The sequence below is a fragment of the Pseudochaenichthys georgianus genome, chromosome 18 (genome assembly GCF_902827115.2).
Source record: "Pseudochaenichthys georgianus chromosome 18, fPseGeo1.2, whole genome shotgun sequence".
Classification (NCBI taxonomy): domain Eukaryota; kingdom Metazoa; phylum Chordata; class Actinopteri; order Perciformes; family Channichthyidae; genus Pseudochaenichthys; species Pseudochaenichthys georgianus.
This window is the reverse complement of record NC_047520.1, coordinates 2,622,788-2,646,136: the sequence shown is the minus strand read 5'-3', so window position 1 is coordinate 2,646,136 and position 23,349 is coordinate 2,622,788. Positions and strand designations below refer to the sequence as shown.

Here is a 23,349-nt window from a genome sequence, read left to right as displayed (position 1 = left end):
ACAGTACATTCAAACCTATGCAAGTCCAAAGATGTCTCCATGACGCAGGGGTGTCCAAACTCTTTTCACCGAGGGCCACATACAGAAAAACATACGAAGGGCTGGGCCACTCGCTGGAGGTATACCGCCTCATAAGTTCAGTTAGAAGTTGGTAAATTATGCTCGATACTTGAAAATGCCTATATCAAAGGAACCCGCTTACTTCCGGGTTTTAGGACGCATCACTGGGGCACTCTGTAAGGTTTGATTTATTTTGTTGGCAGCTCATTCGTCAAAACAGAAGCCTCAGGAAATATGATGGGGCTTTTTCAAGCTCGTTAGGTAAATACGTTATTGGGCCTTTTTTCTTAGTAAGCGGGTTCCTTTGATGTGTTTGAAATGTTCCCAACTTGAATTGACTGAATTTATTTGAAAAGTAGGCTTGTTATATTACAGTAACACATGAATACTACGGTGTAATATACGTTTACATATATATTTAAGAAGTACAATATAAGAGTTTCATTCCTGGGCCGTATTCCATTATACTTTTTTTAATTTGCCGAGGGCCGAATCAAAATGGCCCCCGGACCACAGTTTGGACACCCCTGACATAAAGCAATGCATGATGGGAGTAGAAAGTGAAGAGGTGTTACCGGGGAATCCTGGCTGTCCGGCGGGTCCTTGGGGTCCTGGGATGCCATTGGTGCCTCCAAAGCAGTTCACACACGTCTCGCCCTTATCACCTGGAGGAGCAAACCCTCACCGGTCAGTGCTTATTGAAGTATGAATGCTTGTTGTCTTCTCCTGAATGTTGTACGTCTCTTGTTTGTTTAAAAAAAAAAAAAAAGGAGTAGCTCTACTCATCTCATTGTACCTGTATAACGACAATAACGGATTCTATATATAGTGTGATAAAGAATTACATCACGTTTTTCATCCAAAGCGACCATCAGACATTTTAACTCCTCTCTTGAAAAGTCAATATGCCGGATCTTCACTTCTTATGTTTGTATAATAATGTATTATTTTTATCTCATAACTTTTAAATGTTATTTTATCTTGTTCTAATAACTTTTAAATTCTATTTTATCATGTTTTATCACCACTGTAAAGCGTCTTTGAGCACCTGGAAAAGCGCTTTGAAATGCAATGTATTATTATTATTATTATTTTTATTTTATTTGTGTTGACTGCAGGATGGAGGGATAGAACTGCTGCCCCTCTGATTGGTCGATGCTTATTTCCCCACTGTGCCAATTTCAATTTGGAGGACTTAAATGTAAGTTGTTAGACGCTGTAAAAATCTACATAACTCAACTTTTAAGTATCGGTTCATTGCTCTGACGCCCTTTCTAAGATAAGATAAGAGGGACCTTGATTATCTGATAGCAGCAACAGAAGGAAACACAGATAGTACGCATGGAATGTACACGGGAATAATACGAATAAAAGTACAAATACAAAATTAAATGAAAGAAGAATAAACATACGAATACAATTAAATATATACATTTAAATATGTGTCAACCTACCTGATTCTGATTCTGATCATTAAATCCACAAACACCGGTGCCTCTCACCTTTCTGTCCAGACCCTCCGGGGAACCCTCTCTCTCCATGGACTCCTGGGCGTCCGGGCTCTCCGGCAACGCAGTTTTGTTGACCCGAGGAGAATCCTGGAGGTCCGGGGAGTCCCGGAGCTCCCTGACCCCCGGTGGACCCGGTTCGTCCTGGGGGTCCCGGCAGAGAAAGGCCGGTAACGCCAGCATCTCCCTTCAGACCTTTCTCTCCCTGGAAGCCTGGAGGTCCTGAGACGCCTCCACCCCCGGTAGCTGAGAGTCCTGGGGCTCCTTGAGGGCCCGATAAACCTGCGGAGGACAGGAGGGAACGGCTTTAATCAGAAATATATATTTAAAAGTGTTGGGGAAATAGTGAGTGTCCTCGTCCAACATGAGAGTAGCATGCTAACAAAGGTATCAACTGTAGCTGTGAACATGACAGGATGTCTGATGACCTAGAAGAGCAGGACTGTTTGAGGCAGATGATAGCTATGTGATCAACATGATGACCCAGCCTCTATGGAGAGAGACATCAAGCATGCTCATTTCTGACGAGGAGCTAATCTGAAGTAAACATTGAAGACTACTTTCTATTCCTGCAGTACAAAGTACAATATCTGCCTCTGAAATGTAGCCAACCCTAACCCTAAATATATTGTAATACATTTGAATGTGTGTGTGTGTGTGTGTGTGTGTGTGTGTGTGTGTGTGTGTGTGTGTGTGTGTGTGTGTGTGTGTGTGTGTGTGTGTGTGTGTGTGTGTGTGTGTGTGTGTGTTTACCTCCTGGTCCTCTCTCTCCTTTGTATCCAGGTGACCCGGGGTAGCCGGGCTCACCTTTAGGGCCGACCTGCCCACTCCCCGTCTGCGAGCCGATCACCTGGTGGGACGAAGAGACATTACACACGTTTAGAAGAAAAGCAGGAACTCTCACAGGCTTCTTGTTTGACTTATAAAAAGGTATTTATTCCAATGTATTAATAAATAATTCAAATAAAGTAATAATGAAGAATGATATTAATATTTCGAAGTAATCAAATGGAGTCAAGGTGAGACAGAGGGATATCTTGCCACCATTTACCACCAGAAATAAAGCAATTTTACTATTTTTTCTGAATTCTAAATGACAGAGTTAAATTTGGATCAACATTAGAGACACTGGATAATAATATTGGTTTTTTTTATTATCAAAAACATACATTTCTTTAATAAGTAATATAAAAGACAAGAAAATCTTTATACAGAGAAATGTCCACCTAGCGGTCAGAAATGTGTAGTGCACCAAGAAGCCACTTTTGAACTGTTCGTTGATAAAGACCTGCAGAAACTTTTCAAAGTGGATCTAAGATAAGAAAATTAAGTTAAGATCGTTTTAATGGACAAAAGGTAGAACACATACCACGCCTGGTGGGCCTGGGTATCCACGATCACCTTTGAAACCCTAAAAAGAAAGAAAGACGGGGACATTATTCAAACAATAACGACAACACGACTTTTACATTTTCTTTTATGATTTGAATATCGTTTTTATAGTTGTAGAAAACCCACCGTCTCCCCATCCCTTCCTGGAGGCCCTGGCTGGCCTGAGTCTCCTTTACCTCCCTGATGAAGGAATAAAGAAAGTTAGAAATACAAATGAGAGATTTTTTTTTAAAAAGAGTTATGAATCGTCTTGTTTGTTGGTAATTCTCACGGGGAAACCTGAACCACCGGGGTCGCCATCTTTGCCGTTTTTGCCCTGCGGATAAAAGAAAAATGGTGATCAAGAAAAGACATTTAGGTTCTCTATGAACTTGAATACAATGTGAAAGGTTAGCCATGCTTAGTCTAGACTTGACAAGTGAAGATATGTTTGGAAATGCAGCTACTTGTTCAGTAAAAGGTTGATTGTTAACGCTTCACCAGTCCAATGAAATCGGACACCATTTTGAATGAATATGTCTGTATAAGATCTGATCTGTAATGGCTGCATCCCGCTGCTTGTTAAAAGAATTCAGATTCTTTAGTGTGTCTTTGTGGAATTAATTAATTAATTATACGAGTATGGACATGTTTTACTCTTCCACTTAAAGGAAGAGGAATTCTTGCTGCTTTTAGACGATTCAGTTCTCTGAAGCATACTGACATCTTTAGAAGAAAGTGTAACTGTATGAAAAGGCTGGGGTTGGACATACAGAAGTGATGGGGAAATACTTGTCCTCATAATAAGTCAGAATGAGATCTGTTTTTGTGTGAAGTGTACTCACTCGTTTGCCTGCATCTCCTGCTTCGCCCTTGCCTCCCTTCTGGCCTCCTGAGGGACCCTAACATCAGAAACATGGCTGTTAGAAGAACCCGGGACTTTCATGTTGACATATATTCTTATAATCTTCATCTAACATATTTTATATATCGATATACAACAGATACTCACAGGGGCTCCTGGATATCCTGGATCACCTTGAAAACCTTGAAGACCGGGGTCTCCCTGCAGACAAAAGGATCAACGTTTCAATATAACCGCTCCACGAAACATTGTCAGGGAATTAAGACTTTAAAAAAACTACATTTTGTACAATCAGAAACAGATTTCTAGGTTTTATGCATCATCCACTACGGTGAGAACAAAAGCAAAAATTAAAAGTACGAATACAGTTAAATATATACATTTATATATATCCATTATTCAATTGACCATCCCACAATACATAATGTATTGACCTCCCACACAGAGGAAAAGTAGGAGCAACAGGTGCAATACATATCTGCTGCCATCCAGTGGCTGTAGTGAAAGTAGCAGCCCCTAGCAGTTTGTAAAGGACTTGGAAGGACACTTATCTTAAAATAATCTGTGTCGATGTTGTTTTTTGTTTGTTTTCTTCTGATGGAAACATTTATTGCATTATAAATTCTCGTACTTAAATTAGGCTAGTTTGTGCTTTGGCTGCCATTTTGTGTCCTTCCAACTATTTAACTTTGCATTGTCTTCGATGTCACTGCTCAGATCCTCTCTAAAAAATCCTCTCTAAAAGAGAAACACGTTACGTCTGAGAAACGGATCCAAAGGAATAAATGTTTTGTGTGTATAATGCCGTGTCGGCAGTATTACCTTATCTCCTCTCTGGATCTCCGTCTCCGGTGGTCTCTTCTGTTCTCCCACTTGTCCCGGAGGACCAGCAGGGCCTGCCAGACCTGGTTCACCCTGTGATCACACACACACACACACACACACACACACACACACACACACACACACACACACACACACACCACACACACACACACACACACACCACACACACACCACACACACACACACACACACACACACACACACACACACACACACACACACCACACACACACACACACACACACACCACACACACACACACACACACACACACCACACACACACACACACACACACACACACACACACACACACACACACACTTTTAGCTTTAGCTTTAGAAGATGCTAATCAAACTGTTACTCTTGAAACATTAAATACCTTCTCTCCTTTGGGGCCTTGGAAGTTCAACCCCATGTTTCCCTATCGGAGAAAGCAGGTTATCAGTTTCATAATACTTGGAGAAAAATAAGTGTATTGGAGAAAAACGCATTAGCATCTAAGCTTTGTAAAGTCTATTTTATTGGCTTTGACTGACCTTTGGTCCGGGACTGCCGGGAGGACCTGAACGACCCTAGAAAACAAGCCCAGAAAACATCTCAGTTCAACAACCGGAATAATTCAACGCTAAAAAACAAACATGAAATATAGAAATGTAGACGGTGATATTTGCTTTGCCGCGGCCTTCTTACGTCAGGACCTCTGTGTCCTTGTGGGCCGAGTGGGCCTTGCAAACCGGGTGGTCCAGAACTTCCCTGTGTCAAAAACATCCACGACAAAATGTCATTCATAAAAACATACTTTTGTGGATCGAGAGTTGAATTTCAAGTGAGGACCGAATCCAGATGAATGTGTTTTAATACTCACAGGAACTCCTGGTAGTCCGGGCAGCCCCACTGAACCTTTCTCTCCAAAACGATTGGTGGAGATCACATCACCCGGGTCGCCCTGTGGAGGACAGCACAACCAGGGGGAAACTGTGAGACGTGAACTAATAAACAGCACCATCGTGTGGCAGGAAAGCAACTATCCAAAAGGACACATTTGAAAAGGAAAGGATGATATCCTGCTGATGTTCAGGGTTCATACACATAACACGGTACACCTGGAGTACTGCCATTTTATCGCTATCTCCGACTTTTATTTTTGTACTCTATTTATATTTTATTTTTGATTTCTTATTATTATTACAATTATTGTCTTTTATTATCTCAAAGCGTATCAGTATCCCCTTGTTGTGAAGCACTTCGAGATTTGTCTTGGCAGATGAGAAGCGCTATATAATTAAATATATTATTATTATTATTATTAACACACGTAGCTATTGTATCTCCCTCTGGAACAAGCTACACTGGTTATACACGAGTCACTGGTCACTCGTTACCGGATTAGCGAGCTGCATGACACGATACAGAAGAGGGAGATGAAGTTAATGTGAACTTTTGAATAATGTACTTCATCTACTATACGTGTTTGAATGTGAATAATGATGTGTTTGGGGAATCATTTATTGAAAATGAATCTGAACTTTTCGATTTGTAACGATTATAAACTGAAGCAAATATAAAAATGACTCATATCTGCCGGTCATAGTCCGGTAATTACCTGCTAACGGAAACTCTGCTACACAATTCTTATTCTTATGTCCGGTAACTTTCGAATTTGTCCGGTCAAATCAATTATTTCCGGACACTTGACCGGCAAGAAAAAATCCTCGCGGAAACCCTGCTCCACAGGTGTTTCAGTTACTTATACCTCGAAGCTCTGATTTTACACACCAATCAGAAATGCTTAAAGTCGAAGGGAGCACTGACCTTTATCCCCGGCAGACCAGGTACACCCTAAGAGAGGAAAGCAGAACATGTTAAGGAAGAACAATGTTTTTTTTTAATAAAAACTTTTTCGTGAATGCTGCAAACTCACCGGCTGCCCCTGCTGACCGAGAATTCCTCCAATTCCTGGGAAACCCCTGTCGCCCTGCAGAGAAGAACAACACATTCAACACACAGCTGATTTCATCTGTAGTTAATGTTTGTGTTTTATATCATTTAAGTGTGATGTTTTAACTTTTCATGCATCTTTACTCTGTAGAGCAGGGGTGTCAAACTCAATTTCATCGCGGGCCACATCAACATTATGGTTGCACTCAAAGGGCCGGTTGTAACTTTAAGACTATATAAAATACATATATAAAATATATCATATATATTAAATAATGTATTATATTACATCATTGCCTCTGCATTGGATTATCATCGGATAGGGTAATAACTTCATAATTAACTACGTCTGAAAGCAGAAGTATAGGGCAAAAGATTGCAAGTCTTTTCAGTGCGTATGTCCCAAATGATTTTAAAAAGAAAATCCAAATTCCTGGAGAATAATAAATAGAAGTGACATTTTGAAATAAAAATCTAATTCTGAGAAAAAGGGATTCTATGAAAAAATGCATATTTTGAAGAAAAAAAGGCAAATTCTGAGAAAAAAAGGCAAATTCTGAGGAAAAAGTCATATTTGAGATGCATGTGGGACATGTAGTTATGGGCAACGTGCTTCTGTAGCATGTAACCGTTATAGTAAACATATTATATTCTTTGCAAGCTCTTGTGGGGCCACATGAAATGAAAGTCGCGGGCCGAATGTGGCCCCCGGGCCTTGAGTTTGACACCCCTGCTGTAAAGTGTCTTTGAGGTTCAAGAAAAGCTCTATAAATATGATGCATTATTATAATCTTTATCTGTCAAAATATAGAGAAAAGCTAATGAGTGGACCATGAATTTAGTGAAGATAAGTCGAAGCTCATAAAAGGTTTAATTTACGGCATGCAAGAGGCTTTGGCATCTTGAGAATAGCATTTTCGTTTACGGCCATCGAGCACCGGAACACTCTTCCAGTTGAACCTAAAACCTGTACTGATTTTAACCTTGTTTTCCTATGGTGCAAAAAAAAAAAAATGATATTAAGCAACCAGTCATGCCACCATTAATTCACGTAATCTGAGGTTTTGTATTGTATTGTCATACGATATCTAGATATTTGATTAAGTTATTTGAAGTGAACATTAATTACACTGTATCGCTGAGTTTTTTTTATTTTTTTTATTTGAACTGTATCGTCATACTATACTATATATTTTTTTTTTTTTTTTTTTTATTTAAGTGTATTTGAAGTGTACTAAGTGTTATTTCGTAACCTGAATTTAAATCAGGCTTTGTAATTATTTGAGTGACCGAGATCATGTAAGTGTATTTCAAGTGGTACTAGGATAATTTATGAGCTGTACTTAAATCAGGTTTTTTAAAAATTCTTGACTGATAGAGATCATGCAATGTTTATTATTTGTTTATTGATTGTTATGAACCTGTCTGAGGACCACAGATGGAAAATTAGCTATAATCTTGCATCTCTTCTCTTTGCTGGGATTAATGTTTTGTATGCATGGTCCTTCTATACATAAATACAAAAGAATTCTGAATAATTCTGGGGGAAATATAACCACATATAATAGTAATTAAAGCAAGCAAAAAGAAATTACTGAGCAAACGTATGTTTATTAGAAAATATACCAGAAGCATCATCAAGTCTGATAAACAATGATCCAATTTATCCTAAGTTTTCAGACATAAAGGTGTTTGGGAATTGCTTTATTTTAAACTATTGATCAGGTACCTTTGTCCCGTTTGCAGCCCGGCCCGCAATTCCTCTCGGTCCCTGGCGGTCCATCCTGGCCGGGCAGACCCTGAGGAAACACAAAGTAAACAGGAAGTCACATCTCACATACTTCCTGGGTTTTAGATTTAAAAATAGTTTTTGTTCAAATCAACCAGTCACTACTCAAAGGAAAGATTATATGTAATTGCCATGTCGTAAAAATTAGTAATATCAAATTGAATTGATTGTAAACATATAATTTTATAAATGGTACATTTATTTATTTTCTAGTTATTTATATAATTTTTACCCAAATCTATGTGTTTTAAAATTGTAATAAATCACTTTTAATCGATATATTTGATTATCTGTTCTATTATGTTTTGGCAATTTTTCCAATGTTTTTCAATGAAGAAAAAAAAAAAGCAGTGTTAAATTATTCCTGGGGATTTAAGACGCGTTAAACTACTTTTAATAACTTATATTAAGAAAAAGCATTACTTGTTGATTAACTTAAGTCATGCTAAACGTTTTGCTAAATGGAACAAATACCATATGTTTAATGTAATGCACCACCCGGCGGGGACGTAGAGTGACGCAAATCAAACACACACAATAGCTAACATGCTAAAAATGCTAACATGGAGCATCATCCGGCGGTTTCTTCTTTGCTGAGGAACTTTTACCTTCGTTTCAGGACTTCCTGCTCTTTGTGGACTTGTTATATACCCGAAAAACAATGAAGAAGTTAAAACTGAAGCTAAATAAGGAGCACTTTGTGGTGTACGAGAGTCCCAAAATGACAGGCGATTAGCCGATAACACACACCTGTGCTACTGTAGCTTTAATGTAGCTAGGCAACACAAAAAGATCAACGGTTTTAATGTCAGAGCCAGAGATGGAAGAAGTTCTTATATCTTGTACTTGAGTAAAAGTAGAAGTACTCAGATCTTGTACTTTAGTAAAAGTACTCAGATATTGTACTTGAGTAAAAGTAGAAGTACTCAGATCTTGTACTTGAGTAAAAGTACCAGAGTGTAGGAATACTTTGTCACAGTAAAAGTCCTGCATTCAAAATGTGACTCAAGTAAAAGTAGAAAAGTATTTTCATCAAAATATAGTTAAAGTACCAAAAGTAAATCTAATCATTGTGCAGATTGGTCAATTTCAGAATAATATATATGTTTTATAATGATTGATCATAAAAGTGTTCTCAAAGCTGGTAAATGTGCAGCTAGTTTTAGTTTAGATCTGTAAAGTAACTAAAGGTATGAAATACATGTAGTGGAGTAGTACAGAGTAGCATAACATTGAAATATTCATATAAAGTACAAGTACCTCTAGTACTTAAGTACAGTAGTTGAGTAAATCTACTTAGTTACTTTACACCACTGTAGCTAGTCAACATTGTGTGTGTGCATTACAAGTTGTGTATACAGTGTGTGGCTACAGCTGCCATTTAATGCATATTTCTATACTATATTTCAATGTTGTCTGCTTTAATTATGTTTTATTGATTGTTTAATAAGTCTGAATATATTTAATTTGTGGCTTAATAATGCTTGTTGCACTCGCTGCAGTGCTCACTTGTAACTTACTGTCTGCATGTTGTATAATTGTATGGTTAAGTCAATCAAAGCTGGTTTTTGTTTGACCAGTTGTGTGCAAAGTGCATGGATAGAAAAGTAGTGTTGTATTGTTTGTTTGGACGTATTGGCAGTGTGGTGTCATATACATATTACCCCTTTTGAGAAATGTAACGCTTACTCAGACTACATTAAAACTGACCTATCGTTTTACCTGTGATACTAATATTACCTGTTCTTGAGTAAAATATATTTGAAGTTACTGTACTTTTACTTAAAATATTCTAGTACTCTTTCCACCCTGCTTTTTCGATTATGTGGGAACACTTACGGGAAGTCCTGGCGTTCCTGGGAATCCTGGCAATCCAGATGGCCCCTGTTAGAGAGAAAATAGGAAAAATAGCCATTATTAGAAGATGCAGAAAATATTAAATAGAGTTTTTAGCCTGCGAATTGGGGACCTCTGCTGGTCAGATGAGGGCATTACACTGTGAAGTATTTCCTGTTTTTACTGTGTTGGTGAATTAACATGGGAAACTACAGTAACTGAGATTCATCTGTTTGACTACGCAATGGGATTCATCAAAAGTGAAGAGAATGAGTAAAATATGAATGTTTATGTTGGATAAAGATTTTCTTTACTCGGGTTGTGTCCAAAGTAAAGTATAAGCAAACTAATACTTACTCTTATTCCTTTTGGACCATAAAGCCCCTGAGATCCATCAGTACCCTGAAAGGAAAAACAGACATCAAACTGGATTAGAACAAATACTTACTCCAATATGTGTTCAAACTAGGGCTGTGCAATTAATCGTATTTTAAATCGCAATTACGACTTTGGCCTGCCACAATTACGAAAACAACATAATCGAAAAAAACGATTATTTAGCTTTGCTAGGTTGTGACAGCGCACTGCAACATATCTGCTTTTATTTATCATATTTATATATGTTTAGTAGCTTGTTGAAGTACGCTCCAAAAATATTTGTTGATCTTGTTTATTGCTATTTATTATTTTGATATTATTTATTTAAATATAAATATATCATTTATTTTATTTATTCCTTTTTCAGTTGAATTCTACATTCAGGGTGATCGACAGTTAAACAGATACTGTTCAAATTATTATTTTAATTTATTTTAAAGTTCAATAAATGGATGTTTTCAAAGTCAATGAATAATCGTATTTAATAATCGTGATATCAATTATTGACCAAAATAATCGTGATTATGATTTTTGCCATAATCGCACAGCCCTAGTTCAAACCATAAAACACACAGCCTCCTTTGAATGGCCATGTTTTTCAACTTCTTTCAAATGTAATCGCAAAATTAAGAAACATTTTAACCTTAAAGTTGAACATTTTCTTAATATTCAGTACTTATTGTTTTGATATTGACTCATTTGCAATGTACATGGAACAATTGAAAGGAAACCCCACCTTCATTATAAGAGCATCCTCAACATTTACTTGCAAATACCTACATTTTCTACCTGAATACGAATCTGAATGCTTTGATTGTTGCTCCGTTTAGGAATTAAAATAAAACAAAATATAACCGGGACTAAAACAGGAAAATATATATTGCACAGCCATAAAAACTGCACTCATCCAAACTCATACAAATACTCAATCCAAAGCCACTTTTCTCGTCTCCACTTCCCAACTCTTCCTTCGTTTTTTCCAGTAAAACTTTTCAAAACGTCTTCCAAATTGCCCCCGAACCCACCTTCTCTCCTCTGCCTCCGATTGGCCCCTCAGGTCCGGGGAAACCTGGAACCCCTGGCTGTCCGGTGAGACCCGGGAAACCCCGTTCACCCTGCACAGAAACACAGAGAAATATAATCAAAAAGTCTTCCAACACTTTAGGGCTGCATGATTTTAAAAAAATGGGTGGCGTTCTGCCTACCTTGGTTCCTTTTACTCCACTGCAGTCACATTTGGATCCCACACAGCCATGGCAAGCCTGTTGGGCGACAAGAAAGGGAGGGAGATGAGCATGTTTGTTGATATAAAAATACATATTATCGGTATTTTTATTCATTTAGTGGCACATTTGGCAACAAAAACACAATCTTACACTGACAACTGTGAGAAATGACTAAATAAAAACCCCAAAGCAGTTTAAAACCAAGTTGAAATAATGTTTTTTTGGGAATATTTCTAAGTGAATCGGACACAAAACACTCCAGGGGGAACCACATTTAAAAAAAACTACACTTTTGGAGTTGTTTAATTGATCAATTCTCTTTTATTTTATGAATATCTATTGCTGTAATCCACCATCGCCACCAGAGGGCGCTCCATCATAACATTTCCACGCATTTCTTCGCAAAAGAGAAGTAGAAAAGTTCTCCATGTTTGTTTAATGATGCAAGGTCAGTGAGAACCAGAAGATACAAGCTAACCTCAAATAAAGAGCATTGATCTGAACTCACTCCTCAGTTCAAAGGATTGACAGCGTTTTGGGTTAAAGCAGAGAGGGAGGGATGGGAGGAAGAATCTGTTGATTGACTTTCCCATGCTTGTTGATACAGCGGATGCCAGACGGGCATCGCTGCACGCATGCCAGGCAGGCGGGCGGTGAGAAAAGTCAGCATTCTTCAGTCTGTGCTGCCTTTTGTGAATCTGTGTTTGTGTGGATGGGTGCCAGTGTGTGAGAGAACGGCTACGACTCGTTTTAAGGGTGACCAAATGGAAGGAAAGTGTAGGAAATACGTGTTTCGTTTACCAGAGTGCAAGGTGATGCCTTCAAATGCCCAACATTTTTATTCATAGCGTTACAAAATACAAAAAAGTGCCAGATCGTAACATTTTAGACACAAAATAGGCGGTAATTAGTGGAATATTTGACTATTAAAGCACAAAAAATACATATATTTGCCCCCCTTAACTGATGAATGATGTACTGTGGTTTTTAATTGAAACGCAGTAGTGATTTCTGATCAGATTATTTAGTTTGGAAAATGTCAATAAATCCCCTTAATCATTTTCTGAGAGTGCAAGAGGTCGCCTTTTTAAAAGTCTGTTTGCATCCAGTCCAAAACCCACAAATATTCAATACAAAAGCATCAGATCCAAACATTTTGGAAGCTAAAGTCGATCTCTGTTTCCAGCTTCTCAAATGTTAGGGTTAGATACATTTGGCTGAGTAAAACAAGGAATTTGAAAAGGCCATCTTGGTTTCTAGGAGACATTTCTCACATCATACGACTATGACTAATCAAAAACGTATGTATACACTAACCGACCATCGAAATAATTGTTCAGAAAATGCAATTGATGTAAAATAAAATCCTAAAAAGTCCATAAGTTGATTGAAAATTGTCCGTTAAAAATCCCCAGCCTGCAAGGGGATTTTTTCAAATGTCATCTTTTGTCTGACTGAACCCAGAGACATTAATGTACCGTGAAATAAATCCCATTCGAGACGCTGACACCAGACGATATTCGTGTCTTGATGTTAATTAAAGTGTTCCAGCTCAGTGAGAGGGGTAGGGCGTTCACGGGTTAGGGGTACGGCGTTCACGGGGTAGGGCGTTCACGGGTCGGATTCATAATAATAACTGAGATCATCATCCAGACTCCCACAACACGTTATCTCATAGACTGAGAGTTTAAAACCGCTCACGAGAAAACTACCGATGTGAAGCTGAGCGAAAACAATCCGCCGGACTTCTTGTCTCTAATTCCTCCGACGTCGCCAGTTACTCTGTTGTTGATCAATCTGCAAATCGTATCAATGACCGTACTAGTGCATCCTGACTTACACATAACATACTTGATAAGTGACCAACAAGAAATAATAACGTTAAGAATAACGAAAGGTTCATTTTAGACGTTAAGTGATATGATGTCTAAATAACTAAAGAATAGTCGAAAAATACCTTTTTATTGCGTTAAAAAGGAGATAAATCAGTAAACAATATATTGAATACTTAATATCGTGCGAATAATCTTTGTTTACAGCTTTTTAATGCGAGTGACAAGCCATTTTAATAACTCAATCTGGGCTGTATCCGGTTTCTTAAGCGACTTAACAACGAAAGGACTTCGGAAAATACTCATTTCAATAATCGATTGTGGAAAATCAGGCCAAGATTACAATAAGTGACAATTAACAGCCGTATAAAAGTGACATGAAGTGAACTTAGAGAACTGTTGGCGGTACACACACGAATTTAATGAATCAGTTGTTTTAATAATCATTGATTTCAGGCCAGCCCTGTGACATTTAAGGGACTTTAAAGAAACTCAGGTAATTTAGTATTCAAAGCCAGGGTTAAGGGTTTAATTCCCACTTAGGCAAGAACACAAACTTTACTTATTAGAAGTAGAAGTTATTTTTCGTTTGACATCGAATGTGACGTATTGGCGATAAATACAAACTCTTATCTAGACCGTGTGTGTGTGTGTGTGTGTGTGTGTGTGTGTGTGTGTGTGTGTGTGTGTGTGTGTGTGTGTGTGTGTGTGTGTGTGTGTGTGTGTGTGTGTGTGTGTGTGTGTGTGTGTGTGTGTTCACAAGCCCTGGATCTCCAGATTAGTCTCTGGTCTGCTTCAGCTCAATGCAGTCTGCTCTCCCACGCCCCGGCCTGCAGCTTTCTCCCCTCCATCTCTCCACAGTACATCTGCCGTCTCTGCACTCGTCCCTTTTTCCCCCCATTGACATGCATTAATCCAGGAAGGCATCACAGCGCTCTCTTTCTCCAGTAGGGCTTTAAAACACTCATAGATACTCAAAACCCCAGAGCTTTCCTTGGGGACGGACACACACTCTTTGCTTTTGAGAAATGTCCTCAAAATCCGAGATATGACCGGACCGTGGTTCAAGAGCGTTTACTTCAACCATATCATCAGGATTCTAGTAAACCGAATGCTCGACAATAATCAGCATATTAATCGATACTTGGAAATAATTGTCAGTTGCAGCCCTGGTTAAAGCATGAAGGCTTTTATTTTGGAGAGAAATATACTGGAAAATAATTAATAAATAAGTATTATATTAATTATGTAAAATGTCCCTATCCTTCCAAAACTAGTATTCCATCTGTTGGCACTCATCTTAATACAAACAGGAATAGTCACACACACTATCACACGTTTCTGATTCGAACATTTACAAATTAACATTGTTTTCAATCTCGATATTATATTAGATATATATTTCCCATCCTAGCGATTGTCCCACGACCCCTTAGTTATCTCTCGTGACCCCTAGTAAGGTCCTGACCCTCGGCTTGAGAACCAGCACCTTACATATCTGTATTTTCACACGTATGAAAATCCACAACATGTGTCTGAAAGCTACTTTGAACACAATTCATACAACGTATTACTTATCTTCAACAGCATTGAACTAATAATTATGACGTTATATGAAGTATTAATCTATTATAGCAACAGTACACATGTGTTAGGGTCTTAACGACGGTATCCAAGCAGAATTATGGATGGTTTTCTTAAATGTACCGCTGCTGCAATACATTCCCCTTTGGACAAATCTTAATCTTAATGCCTTTTCCCTTTCGTCTACTTAACAAATAAGAATATACGCTTGTTGCATGACGTCTTATCGTCAGTGTTGCTATGGAGCTGCAGGCTGACGGGTTGCACTGCAGTGATTGGCTGCAACTCTTCTTCCCTCTGGGGTAAAATACCAGCCTGTAATGAAGTGAGCATGCTTTCAAAATGTGCCTGAATGCATCACCTCTGTCTCCCCATGCCTCCCCCCTCTGTCTCCCCCCTCTGTCTCCCCCCATGTAATCCACTTAGAGAGGTCAGTGAGCTGCAGATATGTGCTCCACTCCCTCCGTCTGTTAGCTCTCTCTCTCTCTAGGTGTCAGTATGTAGTGTCTCTACTTTAAAGAGTCCTCTCCTGCTGATGTTCAGGTGTATATCAGTATGTGGTGTCTCTACTTTAAAGAGTCCTCTCCTGCTGATGTTCAGGTGTATATCAGTATGTAGTGTCTCTACTTTAAAGAGTCCTCTCCTGCTGATGTTCAGGTGTATATCAGTATGTAGTGTCTCTACTTTAAAGAGTCCTCTCCTGCTGATGTTCAGGTGTATATCAGTATGTAGTGTCTCTACTTTAAAGAGTCCTCTCCTGCTGATGTTCTGGTGTATATCAGTATGTAGTGTCTCTACTTTAAAGAGTCCTCTCATGCTGATGTTCAGGTGTATATCAGTATGTAGTGTCTCTACTTTAAAGAGTCCTCTCCTGCTGATGTTCAGGTGTATATCAGTATGTAGTGTCTCTACTTTAAAGAGTCCTCTCCTGCTGAAGTTCAGGTGTATATCAGTCTGTAGTGTCTCTACTTTAAAGAGTCCTCTCCTGCTGATGTTCAGGTGTATATCAGTATGTAGTGTCTCTACTTTAAAGAGTCCTCTCCTGCTGATGTTCAGGTGTATATCAGTATGTAGTGTCTCTACTTTAAAGAGTCCTCTCATGCTGATGTTCAGGTGTATATCAGTATGTAGTGTCTCTACTTTAAAGAGTCCTCTCCTGCTGATGTTCAGGTGTATATCAGTATGTAGTGTCTCTACTTTAAAGAGTCCTCTCATGCTGATGTTCAGGTGTATATCAGTGTGTAGTGTCTCTACTTTAAAGAGTCCTCTCCTGCTGATGTTCAGGTGTATATCAGTATGTAGTGTCTCTACTTTAAAGAGTCCTCTCATGCTGATGTTCAGGTGTATATCAGTATGTAGTGTCTCTACTTTAAAGAGTCCTCTCCTGCTGATGTTCTGGTGTATATCAGTATGTAGTGTCTCTACTTTAAAGAGTCCTCTCCTGCTGATGTTCAGGTGTATATCAGTATGTAGTGTCTCTACTTTAAAGAGTCCTCTCCTGCTGATGTTCAGGTGTATATCAGTATGTAGTGTCTCTACTTTAAAGAGTCCTCTCCTGCTGATGTTCAGGTATATATCAGTATGTAGTGTCTCTACTTTAAAGAGTCCTCTCCTGCTGAAGTTCAGGTGTATATCAGTCTGTAGTGTCTCTACTTTAAAGAGTCCTCTCCTGCTGAAGTTCAGGTGTATATCAGTCTGTAGTGTCTCTACTTTAAAGAGTCCTCTCCTGCTGATGTTCAGGTGTATATCAGTATGTAGTGTCTCTACTTTAAAGAGTCCTCTCCTGCTGATGTTCAGGTGTATATCAGTATGTAGTGTCTCTACTTTAAAGAGTCCTCTCCTGCTGATGTTCAGGTGTATATCAGTATGTAGTGTCTCTACTTTAAAGAGTCCTCTCCTGCTGATGTTCAGGTATATATCAGTATGTAGTGTCTCTACTTTAAAGAGTCCTCTCCTGCTGATGTTCAGGTGTATATCAGTATGTAGTGTCTCTACTTTAAAGAGTCCTCTCCAGCTGATGTTCAGGTGTATATCAGTATGTAGTGTCTCTACTTTAAAGAGTCCTCTCCTGCTGATGTTCAGGTATATATCAGTATGTAGTGTCTCTACTTTAAAGAGTCCTCTCCTGCTGATGTTCAGGTGTATATCAGTATGTAGTGTCTCTACTTTAAAGAGTCCTCTCCTGCTGATGTTCAGGTGTATATCAGTATGTAGTGTCTCTACTTTAAAGAGTCCTCTCCTGCTGATGTTCAGGTGTATATCAGTATGTAGTGTCTCTACTTTAAAGAGTCCTCTCCTGCTGATGTTCAGGTGTATATCAGTATGTAGTGTCTCTACTTTAAAGAGTCCTCTCCTGCTGATGTTCAGGTTCATATTAGTATGTAGTGTCTCTACTTTAAAGAGTCCTCTCCTGCTGATGTTCAGGTGTATATCAGTATGTAGTGTCTCTACTTTAAAGAGTCCTCTTCTGCTGAGGTTCAGTTCATATCAGTATGTGTAGAAATCTTCCTTTTTGGTACTTTAAGTATATTTATATCGATACTTTCCCTTAAGTTTGCATTGATTGTTCTTGTAATATAGTATTTCTCCACTAGGGGGAGGTGTTATAACACGAGTACTGTGGTGATAAATGGCGTAGGAGTTTCTGAGCGGTGGATGTACTGTAGGTGTAAGTAAAAAAAAAAAAAGCGCTATAGGTATAAAGTGAGCGGAAGGTATGAACCGGAGATTAGAGTGGCGAGACTGGAATTCCCCCGCTCATCAAAGACTGATGATTACACACACACACGCGCACACACACACGCACACACACACACACAGATACACCGCACTGCCAATAGACAGATACTCTCGTGTAGTACACACACAGCTGCCATCACTAATACACAATTCAACCACAACTGATGACTTCTGCTCTTCAACGCTTATCACAGATCAGCAGCCAGAAACCACAATGTAGAACACACACACACACACACACACACACACACACAATACGGTATTTGGACAGAGAGAGAAATGGATGCATTTCCTCCTTTCCTTTTTTAAACCCCCATACGGTTGAGAATATATCACGGCTCAGCATACGAGTGTGTGTGTGTGTGTGTGTGTGTGTGTGTGTGTGTGTGTGTGTGTGTGTGTGTGTGTGTGTGTGTTCCTTGTGCTGGTGGGTGGCACTGCAGGCCCCGAGCCGCTGATCCCTTTCATCGCCGCCGGACTTTGACTACTTCAAGGCGCTGAGCGAACACCAAACCAAATGTTTTCACTAACTCTAAAAACAAAAACAAAAAAAACTAAAAATCCAACCATGTGTGTTTTCACTAACTGGAAGGGGAAGACCCCCGACTGTCACACACACACACACACACACACACACACACACACACACACACACACACACACACACACACACACACACACACACACACACACACACACACACACACACACACACACACACACACACGACCAGGAATTCCATTGATATTCCCAGGAATTCTCTTTCCTTCTAAACCCAGTTTTCTCTTCTCTTTCATTTAATGAACGTTGACCTCAAGTGACCTCCCACCGAGAGACACCTGGAGCCTTTCAAGGCTCCTTCAGTCTGTGAGAAATTCTGCATTACTGCGTCCTAAGTACTGCGGGAAGGAAACACGCTTTTTCTAGGGAGTGTTGGGAAGTTCCTCAAACATAAATCCACCGCTCAAACATATTATACATTTGGTATTGCCCATCGGAGTGCCTCTACAACCGCTGGATTTAATCTAAACAGGCCTGCCGAGGGAAAGGTAAACACACACACACACATACACACATACACACACACACACACATAATTCCTTCCCCTGGAGATATGGAGACGCACCCCGGCCCTCCCTTTCTTCCTCAGGTTCAGACTTGCCTCTCGACGTCGTTCTGAAACGCTGAACATACATCACCGCTTGGCACGAAAGCGCCGTAGCTACGGGCAACGAGAAATTAGAGAGGGGTGCGGCGGCTCGGCAGCTGAACACCTGAACATGTGCCGCGGAGGAAGACGGGAGACAAAGGTCTCCACCTTCTGACTCTCTGGAAGACTGGGTGGAGGTGCAGCGATGCGTTCAGGGTCATCGGACACATCTGCGTGGTCCAGAGCTGATTTCCTCTTTGGACTCGTTCAGTCCAACGCACAGGGTCTTTGTCTTTTAAGTACATTTACTCAAGTACAATTTTGATGTACTTGTACTTTACTTGAGTATTTACATTTGATGACCTCTACTCTCTAAAACATATCATATATATTATTCTGGAATGGACCAATCTGCATAATCACTACTTTTACTGTCGCTACTTTCACTATATTTTGATGAGAATACTTTTCTACTTTCACTTGAGAAACATTTTGAATGCTTTTACTGTAACAGAGTATTCCTACACTCTGGTACTTCTCCTTTTACTCAAGTACAAGATCTGAGTACTTCTACTTTTACTCAATAAGGTCTGAGTACTTCTACTTTTATTCAAGTACAAGATCTGAGTACTTCTACTTTTACTCAAGTACAAGTCCTGAGTACTTCTACTTTTACTCAAGTACAAGTCCTGAGTACTTTTACTTTTACTCAAGTACAAGATCTGAGTACTTCTACTTTTATTCAAGTACAAGATCTGAGTACTTCTACTTTTACTCAAGTACAATATCTGAGTACTTCTACTTTTACTCAAGTACAATATCTGAGTACTTCTACTTTTACTCAAGTACAAGTCCTGAGTACTTCTACTTTTACTCAAGTACAAGTCCTGAGTACTTTTACTCAAGTACAAGATCTGAGTACTTACTCAAGTACAAGGTCTGAGTACTTCTACTTTTACTCAAGTACAACGTCTGAATACTTCTACTTTTACTCAAGTACAAGATCTGAGTACTTCTACTTTTTTAAATGAGTACTAGTTTTATGTCAGATATATTTATGATGCATTGTGGGAGGAGCCTGGGACTTTAGCTGTTCATTGCATTATCTACACTGTAGCTGTGCATATGACAATAAAGCTTTTACATCTTGAATCGTATTAGGTCCAATCCGAACATCTCACATTTCTCAAAGTCCACATCTGTCTAAAACTGTGGAGCGACCTCCTCCTCGCGCCCGCGGACCGAGCGGGGACACCTGCGCGCTGGAGCTGTGTCTCTGTTTGGATGAACCGCAGCTTAACCTCAATATTTACCCATGAGCCTTTGCTGTAAACACAACAAGATAGCAGTGGCGTTATCTGGCAGATAGTGGGGCGGAGGAGGAGTGTTTGACTTCTCTCTGAGTGAGACTGAACGATACAGGGTTTCATGTGTTGGCAAAAGTATTTAACGCCGCGAGATAAGCGCCATTTGATCCCCTTTCAAATTCACACGTGCACACCTGCTCCTGTTAGAGCCGCTACTCGTCTGGTTTCAGGCTGTTCAACATCACGTTGGTGTTCCCCCAATCTGTCGACACAACGCTGGACACATTACACCGTGGGGACGATTAGCAGCTCTGAATAGTACATCTTTGGCACTTTAATGCACATTTTATTATTAGTTTTTGGTTTTATTCTGTTATTAAATGTGCATTTTGGCGGACATTTTGTCATGTTTTATTGATGTATTTGCTGCATTTTCCTTTCTACTTGTTGTAATTGCATTTAAGTCAGCTACAGTCATATACACTCACATATTATTGTATTTTTAAGCGCTAAGAATCCGCTTTATTGGAGCTAAAGTCCAAACTACAGTATGAAGTGCATCTTTGCTGCTACCTGTGCAGTTCCACGTCTTCACCACATGAGGGCAGTATGAAGTGAAGCAAGCAGGTAATGAGATGCAACACATCTCATTCACATCAGAGACTTTAAAGGTGGGGTGGGTAAGTTTGAGAAACCGGCTCGAGATACACTTTTTGTTATATTCCATGGAATGCTCTTAACATCCCGATAGCAATGAATATCTGAAGTGCTTTGACAACAAATCCATAGAAAAAATGTCATCTGTAGAAGCCGTAATACTGTAAAAAGTACAAGATTGCCTGTCAGCCTTCCATCGGGGCACAAACTTATCTCGTGCCCTCATTGGTCATGTGCGCGTTCGTGTGTGTTGGGGGAGGGGCTCTGTGAGGAAGTGGCAGATTTTCTCCGGTTGTGTATTTTCAAATTCTAGCGATCTCGAGCGGGTTTCTCAAACTTACCTACCCCACCTTTAAGTGGGAATTCATGAATGAAAATGCCATCAAAAAGCACTATTTCAGATGTCTTACATGTCGTCCATCATGAATACGTTCTAGCTGCTGTCTGGCTCTCCTCAACGAGGATCTGATCTGATCTGAGGAGGAGAAGCAGGTCACAGCAGGTCCTGTGCCCTGCCTACATTTCTCTGAACTATCCTCACTGCAAAATGCCTCTAAATGAGAACACACACACACACACACACTTTTAGAGGGGAAATCAATTTAAAATGTCCAGTGAAAATCATCCAACTCTTATTTGCAGGTTTTGGGCATTTATGTTTGTTTTAAGACGCAAGTTCATTTTCGCAACCTACAACTGCTTATGTGATCCTTTTTGATGTGAATAATTAATCTGAAAGTGAGTTAGAAAGTGACATAACCCCAATGAGCAAAGTCGGTTTTTGAAAATAAAAAAGGACCAGATTCTTGATAAACACATTTTAATAAATATCTATTTCTAAACGTTTGAATCTGAAAATCAATTGTTGAGTCGGAAGACAGGATGGCTCCAAAATATCTTATTGATTGGAAAAACGTAAAGCTTAGGTAACTGTCCTCTTCCTGGTTTCCTTAACTCCTTCACTTTATCTCTCTTCCTTTTCCTCTCTCGTCATCTATTTTCCTTTTCAGCTCCACATTTTTTCCACCTCTCGTCTCCATCTGTCCCTCCACCCTCTCTTCTTCTTCTCTCTCTCTGCGCTCGGGCAGATGTCTGATATTTCCCGTTGTTCTGACTGGCGGGGGTCTGTTTGTCTAGAGGAGACTAGGAATGCTGTGTATTCAGTGTTGACATACACACACACACACACACACACACACACACACACACACACACACACACACACACACACACACACACACACACACACACACACACACACACACACACACACACACACACACACACACACACACACACACACACACACACACACACACACACACACACACACACACACACACACACACACACACACACACACACACACACACACACACACACACACACACACACACACACACACACACACACACACACACACACACCATGTATACATCACTTCAGGGGACATTACATTGACTTACATGCATTTCCTGGAGACTTATACTAACCATAACCAACACATGCCTAACCCTAACCCTTACCCTTAACCTAACCAAGTCTTCACCCTAAAATTAATGACCTCCATTTTGTCCCCATAAGGGAGGCGAGTCCCCACACGTGACTGTGTAAACAGATGTAGGTCCCCACAAGGATAGTAATACTAAGACACACACACACACAGCCTGCAGATTAAGCATTAAAAGCCAAGAGAAAAAGAGGTATATCTTTATATTTGAAAATATAATGTCAATACAGCAAAATTGTCTCACTCATACACACTCAGACACACACGCAGACACAACGTATTCCTTTGCTTTAACCCACCATACAACGATAAATGCCAATTTGGGAGAATCATTTAGCAAAATAATACATTTTCAATCTAAAACTTGCTTTTATCCCAATTAAAAACACACTACACGTGAGGGAGTATCTTTTGATCAGGCTCCCAGTTTAGAGCCTTAAATAATCTGACTATGACATTAACTCTTCGGGAGGCGTAATAAAAGCATTCTATGTTGATTGGTCCTTTGATTTGTCACATATCTGTCCATCCCAACCAATACACAGAAGAAAACGGTGCAACAAGTCATCCAAAATCCAAGGTACACCCATGAACACGACACAGTAATCTCTCTAGACACTTCCCGAAAATGTTATTCAAGCTAAAGACAGAAGATGAAATACACTGATATTATATTCTTTTATTCATCGTAATACTTTGAAATGACTAATGCGTTAACAAGTGTTGGATCAGGTGCCTCCTTCCTCCCCCC

The 23,349-nt window shown here is 39.5% G+C and overlaps 1 protein-coding gene across 1 annotated transcript in view; it reads right to left on the bottom strand.

The window, feature by feature from the left end:
* Positions 1 to 23,349, bottom strand: part of col4a5 (collagen, type IV, alpha 5 (Alport syndrome)) — a 68,055-nt gene that overhangs the window by 31,519 nt on the left and 13,187 nt on the right. Inside the window, 21 exon segments of the mRNA XM_071206492.1 lie at positions 636 to 725; positions 1,563 to 1,850; positions 2,322 to 2,418; positions 2,938 to 2,979; positions 3,087 to 3,140; positions 3,232 to 3,276; positions 3,785 to 3,841; positions 3,952 to 4,005; positions 4,627 to 4,719; positions 5,032 to 5,073; positions 5,189 to 5,224; positions 5,343 to 5,405; positions 5,518 to 5,598; positions 6,465 to 6,491; positions 6,574 to 6,627; positions 8,320 to 8,361; positions 8,363 to 8,389; positions 10,219 to 10,263; positions 10,573 to 10,617; positions 11,619 to 11,708; positions 11,799 to 11,855. Coding sequence (XP_071062593.1) covers positions 636 to 725; positions 1,563 to 1,850; positions 2,322 to 2,418; positions 2,938 to 2,979; positions 3,087 to 3,140; positions 3,232 to 3,276; positions 3,785 to 3,841; positions 3,952 to 4,005; positions 4,627 to 4,719; positions 5,032 to 5,073; positions 5,189 to 5,224; positions 5,343 to 5,405; positions 5,518 to 5,598; positions 6,465 to 6,491; positions 6,574 to 6,627; positions 8,320 to 8,361; positions 8,363 to 8,389; positions 10,219 to 10,263; positions 10,573 to 10,617; positions 11,619 to 11,708; positions 11,799 to 11,855 — 1,429 coding nt within the window.